Here is a 13,568-nt window from a genome sequence, read left to right as displayed (position 1 = left end):
GGGGAGCTGGTGAGGGCAAGTGACAGTAAACTAGGTTATCCATATATGGGTTATTTGTAGCAAAATCTCAGTCCCACATTGGATTCCCCTGCCTATTTCAGGAATGCTCTGTCTTTCCCAACTGTACACTGGTATGTGCTTTGGAAACACGGCTAAGAATAAAACAAGAGAAAGGAAAACAAAACCCCAAACACCAAGGAGCAAACAAACTTCAGCAGCATCTGAATAGGAAATAAATCAACACTGTAAAACCCATAGATTTATTTCAATGTCAAATATATATTATTTGGGGGTAGGGTCTATTAGTCATTATTTCAGAAGATCCATCCACGGGCTTCATCAACCAACAGGATGGGATTTATTTTCTTTTAACACTGAATTTGGGCTATTTCAAAGTCATATAGAAGATGGCAACAAAACAGTGGATGAAACTACAGGCAAAATACATTAAGATGATCTGGGTACTCCTATGCTAAAACTCAAGATTTTGCTTTTCTGCTCAGAATTTCACATAAAGCAAAATGACGGGAAGAAAAACAACAATGAAAACAAAATTATCTTATGTTCAGAAAGCAGTGGTATAATTCGGCTCCAGGAGGACCGAGATTTCTTTGTCTCCTCACCAACACCCTTTCCTTGCCTGTTTGAGACCTTGGAGGAAGTGTGCTGAGATCCCAAGAATACCTCTAATATATTAATCCTCAAGGTCTTAACCTCCTGTCTGAGGGAGTAAAGAAGAAGCAATCCAACATATAACCCTGTGCATATGAGAACAGAGACTGAGTGAAACAACTTTGGTACTGAATGAGTAGCAAATGCAGTCTACCTGGACAGAAAGGTGACCATTAGATAAGACTATTCTATGTGTGGGTGCTAGTGTGTGTGCGCGTTCAGGACCAAAAAGAAGCTTAAGAATTATATCTTTGAGGAAAAAGAAGCTGAAGAATTAAATCTTTGAGGAAACCTGGCTTTGGAGTCTCGAGGAAGAAAGGGAATATAGAAAAAAAAAAAGCTATTTTAACCTCAAAAGTATCACTCCTTTCTCAAAATAAATAAGGCAAAAGACAGGGGTTTTTCCTTATAGGCAATGGCTATTCAAGGAAAGGAGAGGGTACATTGACAATGACCTTGAACACTTTAATGGAGAAAATTGCTGAGTTCATTCAATAATTCCTGAAATACATGATTCTTGGATAGTGCTCACCAGACAACCTGGAAGATGGCTGGCATCTGACCACATTAATAAGGAATTGGGTTCGAGAGGGCATCAGCGTATGAGTGTTTCCTACACCCCAAACAGCTAGGTGGGGCACTGAACAATGTCATCATGCTTACTCCTGCTAGTTAAATACTATCTTCATTCTGCAGATGGAGAATCTGCTGGGCAAGGGGAGGCAGCAGGCCTATGGTCACAGAGTAGGTAAGTGCCAGATCTCTGCTGTGAGCCTAGTCTGGCTTTGGGACACAAGCATGTGTCTTGTGGCACGGCTCTGCCTGTGCACCAAGGTGCTCGGGGCAGAGGCTATGTCTAGGTACCTGGAGCTCATTCTGAAAAGGAACTTGTTTGTGTCCGCAAACAAGTTTTGTTTAAATAAGACGAGAAATACACTACTGAGGACACCAATGACTTGTATTTGGCACGGCACTGGGCAGGTGTTGCTAACAGGCTGTAAGCTCTCTAGCTGGTTACATAATGGATATATCTGTTTGAAATTTGTTCTCTCCTCAGAAGCTTAACTCTCCCCAGTTGGCTTAACATTCTGGTGTTCTTGGTTTGGACACCCCTCCGCTAGAGTATTTATGTCTGGTCAAAAGGAATAAAGATCTAGGGGGTAAGCCAGATTTCCTGCGACATCCCTAACTCTGCCCACCTCATCAATCTGTCACCAGATCTTGCTTTTGCTACCAAGGGCTCCCTCTAGTGGTAAAGCTGCTGTGGCTGCCTTAGCCCAGCCTCTCCCTCCTCAGCGCCACAGAGGGCAGTGCAGGTGTTGATAATCTCTCAGGGCAGGGAACTCTGAATTGAGTCAGGGAGCTTCTAGCCAGATGTAGCCATCTGTGAATTTGCAGCTCTGGGCTTGGCTGAAACATCGTATTATTGCTTTGTTTCAGGCTGGACACTGCCAGACACCCTCTGCTTGACCTCTGTTTAAATGAGGAGCTTGAATACCAGACAGCACGGCTTTTTTCAGTTTATTTCATGAAGGAGCTACTCTAATCCAAGTTAAAAAGAAGCCCAATTGATTACATTATCCAAGCTGTGGGCTTTTAAGCCTATGATAGAAAAATATGTTCCTAATGCCAAGTCTGGAAATGAGGACACTTCTATCTGCACCTAGAACAAGAACAACCATGGATGGAGGGGAGGAGAACCTAAAATAGACTATCTTTCTGCAAACAGGATGGACCTGAGCAATCGGGTGGTTGATAAGTTAAGGAAAAAGCAACACAGTAACTAAAACAGGAGCAGTCACTTTAAATTCTCTTTCCCATTAAAAATCACATAACCACACAGCAGAAGATAACCAAAATGGTAAATGTTTGAGAGCCTCAGATAGTTTATTCAGCATGAGAAACACTGTCCTGATATTGATGTTTTAATATCACACTCAGAGTTGAGTGGCCTGGGCAGTCAGGCAGTTTTGAAAGTTTAAAATATATATATGAAAAACTGTTCTAGATTTCTCAAGGGAAAAGTTAATAGAAAAATAATATGATGGGCACCTGGGTGGCTCAGTCGGTTGGGCGTCCGACTTTGGCTCAGGTCATGATCTCTCGGTTTTTGAGTTTAAGTCCTGCATCGGGCCCACTGCTGTCAGCACAGAGCCCACTTCAGATCCTCTCTCCCCTCCATTCCCCATTCTCTCTCTCGCTCTCTCAAAAATAAATAAACACTTTAAAAAAAAGAAAAATAACATTACTATTAGCACCAATGTGATGACCGTCTTTGAGTTTAAAAGGGATGATTCCTGAAAAGATGGAGACCCTATATATTCCTGAGTTTTAGGTCCATCCATAGACATCATTGTTGGCATATTATCAAAGTTATACAGAATATCAGGCCAAAACTCACTTACACAGTGCCCCCATTTAACTCTGGTCTGGAATGAGAAAGCCTGACATGGAAAAAGACCCCTTGAGAGAATGACTTTTTCCTCTTCAGGGAGCTGATCTTGCCGAGCGCATTATTTTGTGCTGATGGATATTTCTTAAATGGTGTGCTGTGAACATGCACACGTGTTTGAATTATATAAGAAATCTGGATTGGTCTACGGAACACAAAAAAGGAGATATAACAGAAATCAGATCCAGGCCTAAAATAAATTGAATACATGGGCTTCTCCTCTTCTGTTCCCTTTAGTTTGATTTCATAAGAAAATCTATATTTGGAAGGCGCTCTGAATGGACTATGCTGTAACAAGCAAATGCTTTTGATCATTCCCCCATGGTATGAAGAGGTGAAGAAAGCGGGGCCTCCAGGGGACTTCTTGGTCAAATGTTTCAAGGTTAAGGAGAATTTTCAAGGCTTACTTTTTCAGGTGGCAAAATTTTCCTGAGACATCTGAGGCATTATTAAAGAATGCAGATCACCACTATAAAAATGCTCCAGATATATTTAAGCACACTAAAGAAAATCAGTGGGGAGGGACCTAACCTTTGCATTAAGAATATTTTCATTCTCATCCTCCAAGGGCTGAACGGATAACTGTTGAAAACGTTTGTGTGAGAATATTTTCAAGAATGGGTAGCAGTAAAAAAAAAAAAAAAACACGAAGAATTCTGGATGGCAATTTATAGGTTTATAAGTGAAAGAACAGTTTCTTACACAATGTGTTTTATGTCAGCCCTTTTGAAATATATTGGTTTGCAATGTTTACGTGATAGTGTTGAGGATACAGTATTCACATACTGTATTTTGCTATAGTAAGCATCATGGTTGAAGGAAGAAAAGCATTGAAGTTGTGAAGCTGGAACTGACACCAGCTTTACCAATATAAGCTTTGTAATCTTGGCCAAGTAGCTGGCTTCTCTGAGCCTGCTTTTTCCATCAGTTAAAAGGAGTTTGTAGTAGGGATTACCTATAACATGTAAAATATATCATGGCTACTCAACAATATTCTATTTTTTTCCCCATCTTCTTTGAAAATATGTTGATTCATCCAGATGAAAATGTCTGAGCTTTGGGCTTTGAGTCTAAACAATAAAAATTCATCAGTTATCATGAGTGGCCTGATTAAAGGGAACACCCCATTTGTGTTGCAAACAAAGGAAAATTACTTGCGATGCATTCTTGTTCAACATATTATTTGGTGACACTTCTTTAGCTACAGGATTGGTGTTTTTATTATTCTAAGATTGAAAATTAATCTTTATTTTAAAAACAAGATTCTGTAATCTTTCACAATTTCTTAAAGCTACATTTCCTTGTTCTCCTGTCTTACTATTCAAGTGTTGGTACATTTGATGGAAAAAGCCTCATGTAAGAAGCTGCAACAGAAGGGGCACCTGGGTGGCTCAGTTGGCTGAGTGTCCAACTTCAGCTCAGGTCATCATCTCACAGTTTGTGGGTTCGAGCCCTGCATCTGGCTCTATGTTGGCAGCTTAGAGCCTGGAGTCTCTTTCGGATTCTGTGTCTCTCTCTTTCTCTGTCCCTCCCTTATTCTCTCTCTCTCAAAAATGAATAAACATCAAAGAAAATTTTTTTTTAAAAGTTGCAACGAAAGATGGAACAGGACATAGGCATACTGAAAAAGGCTCAAGTTAAATAGGGAACCAGAGGGGCGCCTGGGTGGCTAAGTCAATAACACATTTGACTCTTGATTTTGGCTCAGATCGTGATCTCAGTCATGAGATCAAGCCCCACACTGGCTCTGGGCTCTGTGCTGGGCATGGAAGCTGCTCAAGATGCTCTTTCTCCTTCTCCTTCTCCCCCTCCCTGCTCTCTCACTCGCTCAAAACAAACAACAAAAACACCCAGGGACTGAGAAATGTGAAGCAAATATACCCTTTTGATGTTAGCAGGATTGAGTACGGATGAGGCCAAAAGTATGCTTCTGGATTGCAATCAACAGACTGTCTTAGATTTGAAGTCTGGGGCTCCTGGCAAAGATGCTCATTCTGATAATAAGATGAAAACAATTCTCAAGAAATCCTACATGTGAAATTCAAATACCAAAGGTTCTCATCACCTCAGGGCCCACCTATCCTCTATGCTGCCTGGCATCCCTATTTCCATTGTTCTTGCCGCCTTCCGTTCCAAAGCTATTACAGTTGCACACTGTATACAGAGATTGGCTTTAGAGTAGGGGAAGAGTCTCCTCCGAATTACTCCAGGCAGCACCAAGCTCAACACAGTGCCAGAAATGGATACATTATACTCCACAAGATGTGTGATTAGTCAATAGAGAGAAAAAAGTCACACACACTGCTGTCTTCCACAAAATAGGAGAGCATGCTATTGTAGAAATGATGATACCATGTGAAAAGGTTAATCATAGTCTGGCAATTGCAGTGTTGGATGCAAACCTACTTTTGCTGAGGCTGTGAGTTTCCTTGATTAGAAGCCCTGTTCCCTGCTGGGACCTTCTCCAGCACCAAGACATCTTGGTCATGTTCTTTAAGTCTGACTGTATTCGCCTCAACGTCCTGCAAATACAAATTACACCACATACAGATGCTGCTGTTTTCTCAGACAATGAAAAAAATTTCAAATGCTTCAGAAACTCATTTGGTGCTTGTGATGCTAATTGTTGCATCTACAAATTAAGTCATTTTGAAAGTTAGGGCTGAATGGTCAGAGATAGGACCAGATGAGGTTTGAGGCATGTGGTTTTAAAACTCTGCTTTTACCCCAGATTCAGAAAAACAACCGAGTAGAAAGGGCTGTGGTTGTGCTCTGAGAAACCTTTTGGAGGGGGCAGGATAGTGCAAAGAGAGGGGAGCAAGTGTACTTAACCTTACAAAAATATGTGACTTTCTTCTAAGAGTGTGTCATTTTCATAGGCGTGTACCTTTTCTCTCTCACCAAAAGACTTCATTTATTTTTTTAGAAATCAGCTTGAGGGGCACCTGGGTGGCTTGTGGTTAAGTGTCCGACTTCGGCTCAGGTCCTGATCTCACGGTTCGTGAGTTCGAGCCCCACGTCGGGCTCTGTGCTGACAAGCTCGGAGCCTGGAGTCTGCTTCGGATTCTATGTCTCCCTCTCTGTCTGCCCTCCCCTGCTCACACTCTGTCTCTGTCTCTCTCAAAAAATATATAAACATTATCTCTCAAAAATAAATAAACATTAAAAAAGTCAGTTTGAAATATGTTAAAAACATTTTTCAGTTATTTTGAATAATTTTATAAACTGTATCAATGATAATAATCCTAACCTGATTCTTTCAAAGAATTTTTTTTGGCTAAGTGTAAACTGTATGTGTGTAAATTTCAAAAAGTTACTAAAGTTTACTTCTAAATTTCAGTGTAATTTGAACAATTAAGTTAAAAATCTTAATGGGCTTTTTTTCATCATTTGGTCCCCATTTTAAAAGAGATCAGGTAACAAGTCAAATTTTACGAGGCATTTTTTCCTGTATTATTCAATGGTATAATTTTAAATTTAACTTTCTTTGCATTAAGGGAACACATTTCTAAGACGAACTTTGTTGTCAGAAATCTTGCCCCCAAAGGCGAAGGCTTACGACTGTGTGAGAATAGGTGTTTGTATGTAAGAACGGAGAATGAAACTGTGAATCATCTTTAAGTAATGCTGAGCATACCAGAAAGCACAAAAACTGCGTTTAGAACATCAGGGTAAGGTAGAGAAGGATGCTAAGGCTGGGAGAGGCAGAGAGGAGAGTGTGCTCTGTGTAGGAAAAGAGCAAAGTAACCCTAGAGGAAACAGTCTCTAAGAGTGAACTCAGGCTGGGGTGGGCTGGACTCCAGGCCACCTGAGAGGTCAGGGGTGACACTGTCATCTTCCTCAGTAGAGTCTGGACTGTCTTTCTAGGGGCTGTGTGTGTGTGGGAAGATCAGGGACCGTCTCTTCTCAACCTCACTCCCTCTCACAAATACTTTATTGAATGAACTTAGATTAGGCCAATCTGCAGAGCCAACTTTAAGTGCAATTTCATGTCTTCATCACCCCAGAAATTCCTCACTTACCTGCTAAAGTCTAAATTTCCTTTAGTATTAATCAAATTGATATAAAGCACTTAAAAATGCTTGGCTGGAATAACCATGAGTGACGTTAATTCCCACTAAAAAGTAATCAGTCTGTAACTCAGGAGAGAATGTAATGATACAGGAAAGCTTCAGATTGGGAAGACATAGGAAGTGGAGACTAAGAAAGGCTAGGATGGAGAAAGACCTGGGGAGTGAGGGAGGGAACGACACAAAAGGGCAGGCCTAGAATTGCCGATGAGAAATGTCTCAGACTTTGGCATTTGGCCAAGGCAATCCCTGTTTTTCTTTATTTCTCAGGGGCCAGTATGGGTGTGTCCAGTTATTTGGTGCGGCACACATGCCCATCGGCAGCTTTACCGGAATATCGCACTTAGATCCCAGAATGCATACCGGCACATTGAACATACAAGGTTTAGAACCAACATTCCTTGTTCCTAGAGCATCCAGTAGTCACAGTACTGCTCACTTAACACCACACTCCAATCTTTGCTGGTTCTGGCAACAGGAAAAATGGGATGCCTCCCAGCCACACTGCCTTGGACTCACCCTTAGGATCCGGTTGAAATCCTCCTTGTCTACTCTTAAGAAATGGCAATTATCTTCTCGCAAGACGATAGAAGCAGCTCTTGGGGCATCATTCACTAGTGCTAACTTGCCAAAGTCATCCCCCTCATGCAGGGTACAGACCACACCCTGGAGGGAACAGAACATCAGATGAGCAGGATCCTTGAATCTGAGCAAATACCCACTCACCTTATGCCACAAGAGCCCTTTCCCCAAAACACTGTATATATAAATGGACTGCACCAAGAATGCCAAAGGAGAGTTACAGAATTAGATTATGTTTTATTTTTCTTTCATTTAGTAATATGGTCTTTGGCCTAACTTAAATGTATACATTTAATGTATGTATTTTAAATGTATACATCTCTAGGGAAATGAGCCCCAGAAAGTGCAATTCTACTAAGTATAATAATTTAGATAATCTGTGATTAGAGACACTGTAATGTCTTTTCTACATCGAGTAACAATGTTGTTGCGGGTTTAATTGTAGCACTGCAATTCTTCGAGCCACACTAATAAATGGAGCAGAATAAAGTTTCACAAAGAAAAAGATATATATACCTTGCCATAAATGACTACATTCACTGATCCTTTCAGAATAATGTACCAGGAGGTGCCTTCTTCTCCCTGGTTAAACACTAGATACAAAAAGATGAAAAGACTTATGACAAGAATAGAAGCACATCAATATAAATTACAGCTTATCAAATCATCATTTTTAAGTCCCAGAATTATACATTTACTCCAGAAGGAAAAAAAAATTACTGGCAAATACTAACTTATTCAGGTGGAATGGTATTCCCTTTTCTATAGAACATGAAAGGAACAGAAATGCTGCACTACTTGCAATGCTCTTAAAGATATAGATTCACCAGAGAGCCATGCACTGGCAATCCATTTCTTCAAGCAATAAATACACTTTCCCCCACAATTGGTCAAAACTTATTATGCTATTGAAAATAGTTTTTAAAAGTAAAGTTCACACTAGGTGTGAAGTTTGAAAACATGCAAATCAGCACTACGTATTGTTTATGGATATGTGTCTATATATTATTAAAAAAATGAGTTGGGATAATACCCACTACACATAGGGTAGATGTTCCCTTGGGGAGGGAAAGAAAACAATGGGATAAAGGAAAGAACAAGGGGCCTTCATTTGTATCTATAATTTCATTCTTTAGAAAATATGAAAAGATGGTATAATGTCGGTGTTTGATGAAGATGAAAAAGGTGCTGGTTATAATCTCTATTTTTTTGTTGGAAATACTTAAATATTTCTTTTTTTTTCTTTTATAGTTTATTGTCAAGTTGGTTTCCATATAATTAAATATTTGTAATAAAATGAAAACAATCTGTAAGTGTGGATAGAAAAATAAATGAGAAGCTGTCAAGTCATCAGTGATGATAAAAATAAAGTCTTAATGAACCTTTAAAATGTAAAGAGAAAACATTCTTCCTAAAATTAATATTCATGTTAGAAATATCGCTCTTGATGACTGGAAGTAAAACATTTTGAAATGTAATTTTTTTAAGTCTTTTATTTTACAATTCATGTTCCTGCTTTTTTGACTAACACATAGTGAAGAAAGAGTAAGATTTTCCAAAGAACCTCTCTTGAAGTTAACAGGTGTCCATTTAAAAAAGTGTCTTATGTTTCACTAAATTTAAAGAGTGTCAGTTTAAATGGAACGGACATTTTTCTTTATTGCAGAACTCTGAGAACCTTAGTGTTCTCATGTGTCCTCTGATTCTCCAAGGGAGATTAGAGATAGCGGCGTTTCCTGACTCAAGTAGGCCAGGAATCATGTTTGCCAAGAACGATTTTATAGAACATGGGGAACATGATGACCTAAACAATTTTGCTCACATTTATTAATATCAAATTTGAATGTCTTGCTTCTGAATGCCCTCAGAGAACTAAACAAGTTGGATTCTAAAGAGATAAGAATATATTAGCACTGCATTGGCATTTGGGGCAAAGAAATTCTCTCAGGCTCAGAGCTGATAGTGGAAGTGAGAGAAGACAAAGAAAGCGGGGTGATTTATCACTCTAACTAGGGTCTCGAGAGGCAGACTTGTTCTCTGAAAACCAAACTGAAGTGAAGCTGCACAAACAGGCCCTGCGCAGGGTCCTTCCTGAGGAGCAGTGACTTCATCCCACCCTCTTTAAACACTGCTTGGAGTCAGCAGGAGCCAGTGGAGACTCAGGCTGGTAGCTGTTACCACGCTGATACCAGAAAACCACTGTGCAGCATAATAATGGGCACGTGCTGGGAATAGTCTCAGGCCTCAGGCCTCAAGAAACCAAACTGCCACATGATGTCCTGCTACGTCTGACCTGGCCCCCCAAGAAGGAAAGCATTTGCAGTAAGGTTCCCATGGCCTATGCTCTTAGGAAGCTCATCAGGCACAATATTCCATTATGTCTACTTACACACGGTTCCTCCTTTGGCATGAGACTCAAAAATGAGAACACCTGCTAACTCACGTTTCACCTAGAAGAAAAAGAGAAAGAGATGGAAGAGGCCAGATTGGGGGGTGGGGTGGGACTTGTTCTCCTGAGCAGTGCTGAGTGTGTCCTTCTGTTCACACAGCCATCCCCTACTTTGCTGGCTGCTAGTCTCGTCTAGACCATTTCCACTAAATTTGCCACTAGATTCTTGTTTTAAAAAATAGTTATTTATTTTTGGGAGAGCATAAGCAGGGGAGGGGCAGAGAGAGGGAGACAGAGGATCCAAAGCAGACTCTGCACTGATAGGCTTGACAGCTTGATACGGGGCTCAAACTTAGGAACCGCGAGATCAAGACCTAAGCGGAAGTCAGAGGCTCAACTGACTGAGCCTCCTCCCAGATGTCCCTACCCTTAGATTCGTAAGGCTCTGACAAAGGATATTTTATGAGCTAATGCATACAAGAGAATGTCCTCAGAAACCATATAAAACATGGCTTCATATGTATGAACTAGCTAATTTCTCTGCCAGTCCTCCATCTCGGGTGAGAATATGATAGGACTCCGCTGCTATGAGAGGCTCTTCCTTGCATCACACATAATACATCACCACACACAGGTTGGAAAATTCAAAAGTAGCTAAATGTGTGAGCAGATTTATATTCCTACATAGCTAATTATTTTAAAATTCTACATTATGGTTGCAAATTTTGGGTCTAACTCCCTAAGAACGAAGTGACCTCAGAATGTCCCCCAGTGCCTGGGAACGTGGGGTTTGAGCTAGAAAAGGAGACTCCCCAAAGTCCTCTCAATCCCACCATGCTGGGCCAGTCACAGCAGGGGCATGCTGGGGACCTGGAGTAGAGGCAGGGAAAAGGAGTCTCCCCTCACCTGTGTCTACAGCATGAGCTCCGGATGCCTACCTGAGGCACCCGGGCACTAGACCTATCCCCACCTCCCATGGAGAGTGAGGATGACAAGGGCAGTGGTATGTGGGAAGGGAGGCTGGGCTAGACTACACCCCTGAATGCCCTATGTAGGTAGGTGAGCAAGCTTCTGGACCCCAGTAGTGGAGTGGGAGAAGGATGGAAGGCAGCTCCATCTGAGTTGAATGGGGAGGGGTTTGGAGCCCTTCTGCTTGGAGCTGTGGCAAGTGCCTCACTGCTCTCAGCAGAGATCTGACCCATCCCCAGAGAAAGGACCGCAGGCATTGCTACCATGGGATAGCATAACGTCAGCGAGTGAGCTGGGAATGACAGGTAATTTAGGTATGTAGATATCGCTGAAGGGCCTCAGAATATGATCTGTGAATATTATAATAACTTCTATTTACTATTATTATTGAATTATTAGCATATAGGAGACTTGTGCTACCTTGAAATAACATTCCTTTATTCCTTCTATAGGAGGTATTTCTGTCCTGATTCAGAGCCAAATTTCTGTCCTCTGTCTTCTTCCTAAACAACCTCATCATGTAAAAGTTCAGAGACAGACATAGCCATTGGGCTATTTTTCACTAGTGGTCCCTACTCCTGTGTCCTAACATATCTGAGGCAATGTTTCTTTGAATCTTCTGCTTCCTTCTCCATAGGGCAGTAAACCTGGGCAAAGCTGGCCCTGTGGGCCAAGACAGTCCATCTTGACTTCTCTTCTTCGTCTACTTTTCTTTTTTGAAAAAATTTAAATTTTTAAAAAATGTTTTATTTATTTCTGAGAGAGAGAGAGACTGCATGAGCAGGGGAGGGTCAGAGAAAGGGAGACACAGAATCTGAAGCAGGCTCCAGGCTCTGAGGTAGCTGTCAGCACAGAGCCCGATGGGGGGCTCAAACCCACGAGCTGTGAGATCACGACCTGAGCTGAAGTCGGATGTTTAACTGACTGAGTCACCCAGGCGCCCCTCTTCTTCCTCTACATTTCATGGAACGGTCTCAGAGCTCCCCTGGGTCTGGTTCTCTTGTCTAAGTATACGGATTCCAAGATTCATTTGGAAGAATGAAGTACATTTTCCAGTCCTACTCACTCATACTGCTTCAGGGTTTAGGGCACATGAACAACTACTAACAACATGATAACACTTGATCCAATTTGGGGATTGTTCTTGGGTGTAACTTCCTCAGCATCTCATGAGACACAGTAGGCGTGATTTATGAAGAAAAATTCAGACATTCCTTCACCACCATCCCCAAACCATAATACTCTCCATCATTGCTAACAGTGCATTCAACACCTCCCCCCACCAATCATGCTCAACTAGGAGACAACCTACTGTGGTAGAAAGATGAGATAAGGCCTTAATGTGAATGAGCTCTTCATAGATAATCTCGAGGTCATCCATGGTCCTCTGGCCAGGTCTACAAAGAAAAAAATAAAAAGAAAACAATGAGAAAAAGGCATCACAAAAGCTTGAGATACAGAAATGGATTCAGGGACCAGTAATGTGTTTAAGGTTTTCTTAGGAGAAATCTCTGTGAAAAGATGTTGGCAGAGAGAAAGCTCCTAAAAGCCATTATAACCCCTAAAGGGATTTTTGAAACAAATGTGCTCCTTGATGGAAGAATGTGCACATAGTCCCCTTCCCTTCCAATCTGAGGGAGGAACATCTCTACTCATATTGTATTTGGCTAAATTATCTGTCACTTTGTAGATGATTGCTTTAAAAAACTGTTTTTCATTACCATCAGAATCAGTAACCACAAAACTTGTCTTTTAACGGAACTGGGAACAATTGATTTCATCAGCTGGATGACTGATCCAAATTTCTTGGGATCCTGTGTGACGTCTTAGCCTAACAGGATAATGTCGCTGTCACTATGGTTTCAGATTATGCAATATGTTTTTAGCAGAGAGCTCAAATAGAGGATTAATACAGACTCAACGTTTCCTCACCTATCCCTAAAGAAGTGAGGGCATGAGATGAGCAGAAAGCAAACAGTAGTGTCTGGGATTAGTAAGAAAGAGAAAGAAGGAAGGCACACACTCTCATTTCCCAAAATCTGTCCCATGGATGACAGCTCTTTTGTGAGATGTCAGTCAGTGTAGTCTCTCTAAAGTTTTTTTTTTTTCTATATAAATTATTTTAAAACTAGTATCCAACAGTCTGCCTTTAAGGATAGAATATGGGAGTGTTATGGATATTTTGGCATCGGAGGACTGAGTGGATTCCTAATCATCTTTCATGTGTGTGATTATTCTGGAATCGCTAGCAGGGTTCAATTATACACCAATGATAATCAATATGCTTGACCAGTAACTTGGGTTTTCTACTGCTCCCTGCAATATAAGCAACCCTGGCTAACATTTTTGAAACTTAAAAACAAACAAAGGGGTTATCAAATCTCAAAGTGCTACATGGATGGACAGGTAGCATTTACTCTCTGCTAATTGTCGC

The 13,568-nt window shown here is 41.0% G+C and overlaps 1 protein-coding gene across 8 annotated transcripts in view; it reads right to left on the bottom strand.

The window, feature by feature from the left end:
• Positions 1–13,568, bottom strand: part of RAPGEF4 (Rap guanine nucleotide exchange factor 4) — a 300,415-nt gene that overhangs the window by 53,014 nt on the left and 233,833 nt on the right. For all 8 annotated transcript variants that reach the window (XM_039239196.1, XM_039239189.1, XM_039239190.1 and 5 more), the window contains 5 exons: positions 12,447–12,531; positions 10,166–10,226; positions 8,293–8,369; positions 7,714–7,860; positions 5,531–5,646 (listed from right to left, as the gene is read on the bottom strand). In XM_039239196.1, the coding sequence (XP_039095127.1) occupies positions 5,531–5,646; positions 7,714–7,860; positions 8,293–8,369; positions 10,166–10,226; positions 12,447–12,531 (486 nt within the window). The remainder of the gene's footprint in view (positions 1–5,530; positions 5,647–7,713; positions 7,861–8,292; positions 8,370–10,165; positions 10,227–12,446; positions 12,532–13,568) is intronic.

The sequence above is a fragment of the Hyaena hyaena genome, unplaced genomic scaffold (genome assembly GCF_003009895.1).
Source record: "Hyaena hyaena isolate Hyena2069 unplaced genomic scaffold, ASM300989v1 scaffold_154, whole genome shotgun sequence".
In the NCBI taxonomy this organism is placed as follows: Eukaryota; Metazoa; Chordata; class Mammalia; order Carnivora; family Hyaenidae; genus Hyaena; species Hyaena hyaena.
Note: the sequence above shows the minus strand (reverse complement) of the source record. Positions and strands in the feature narration are given on the sequence as shown.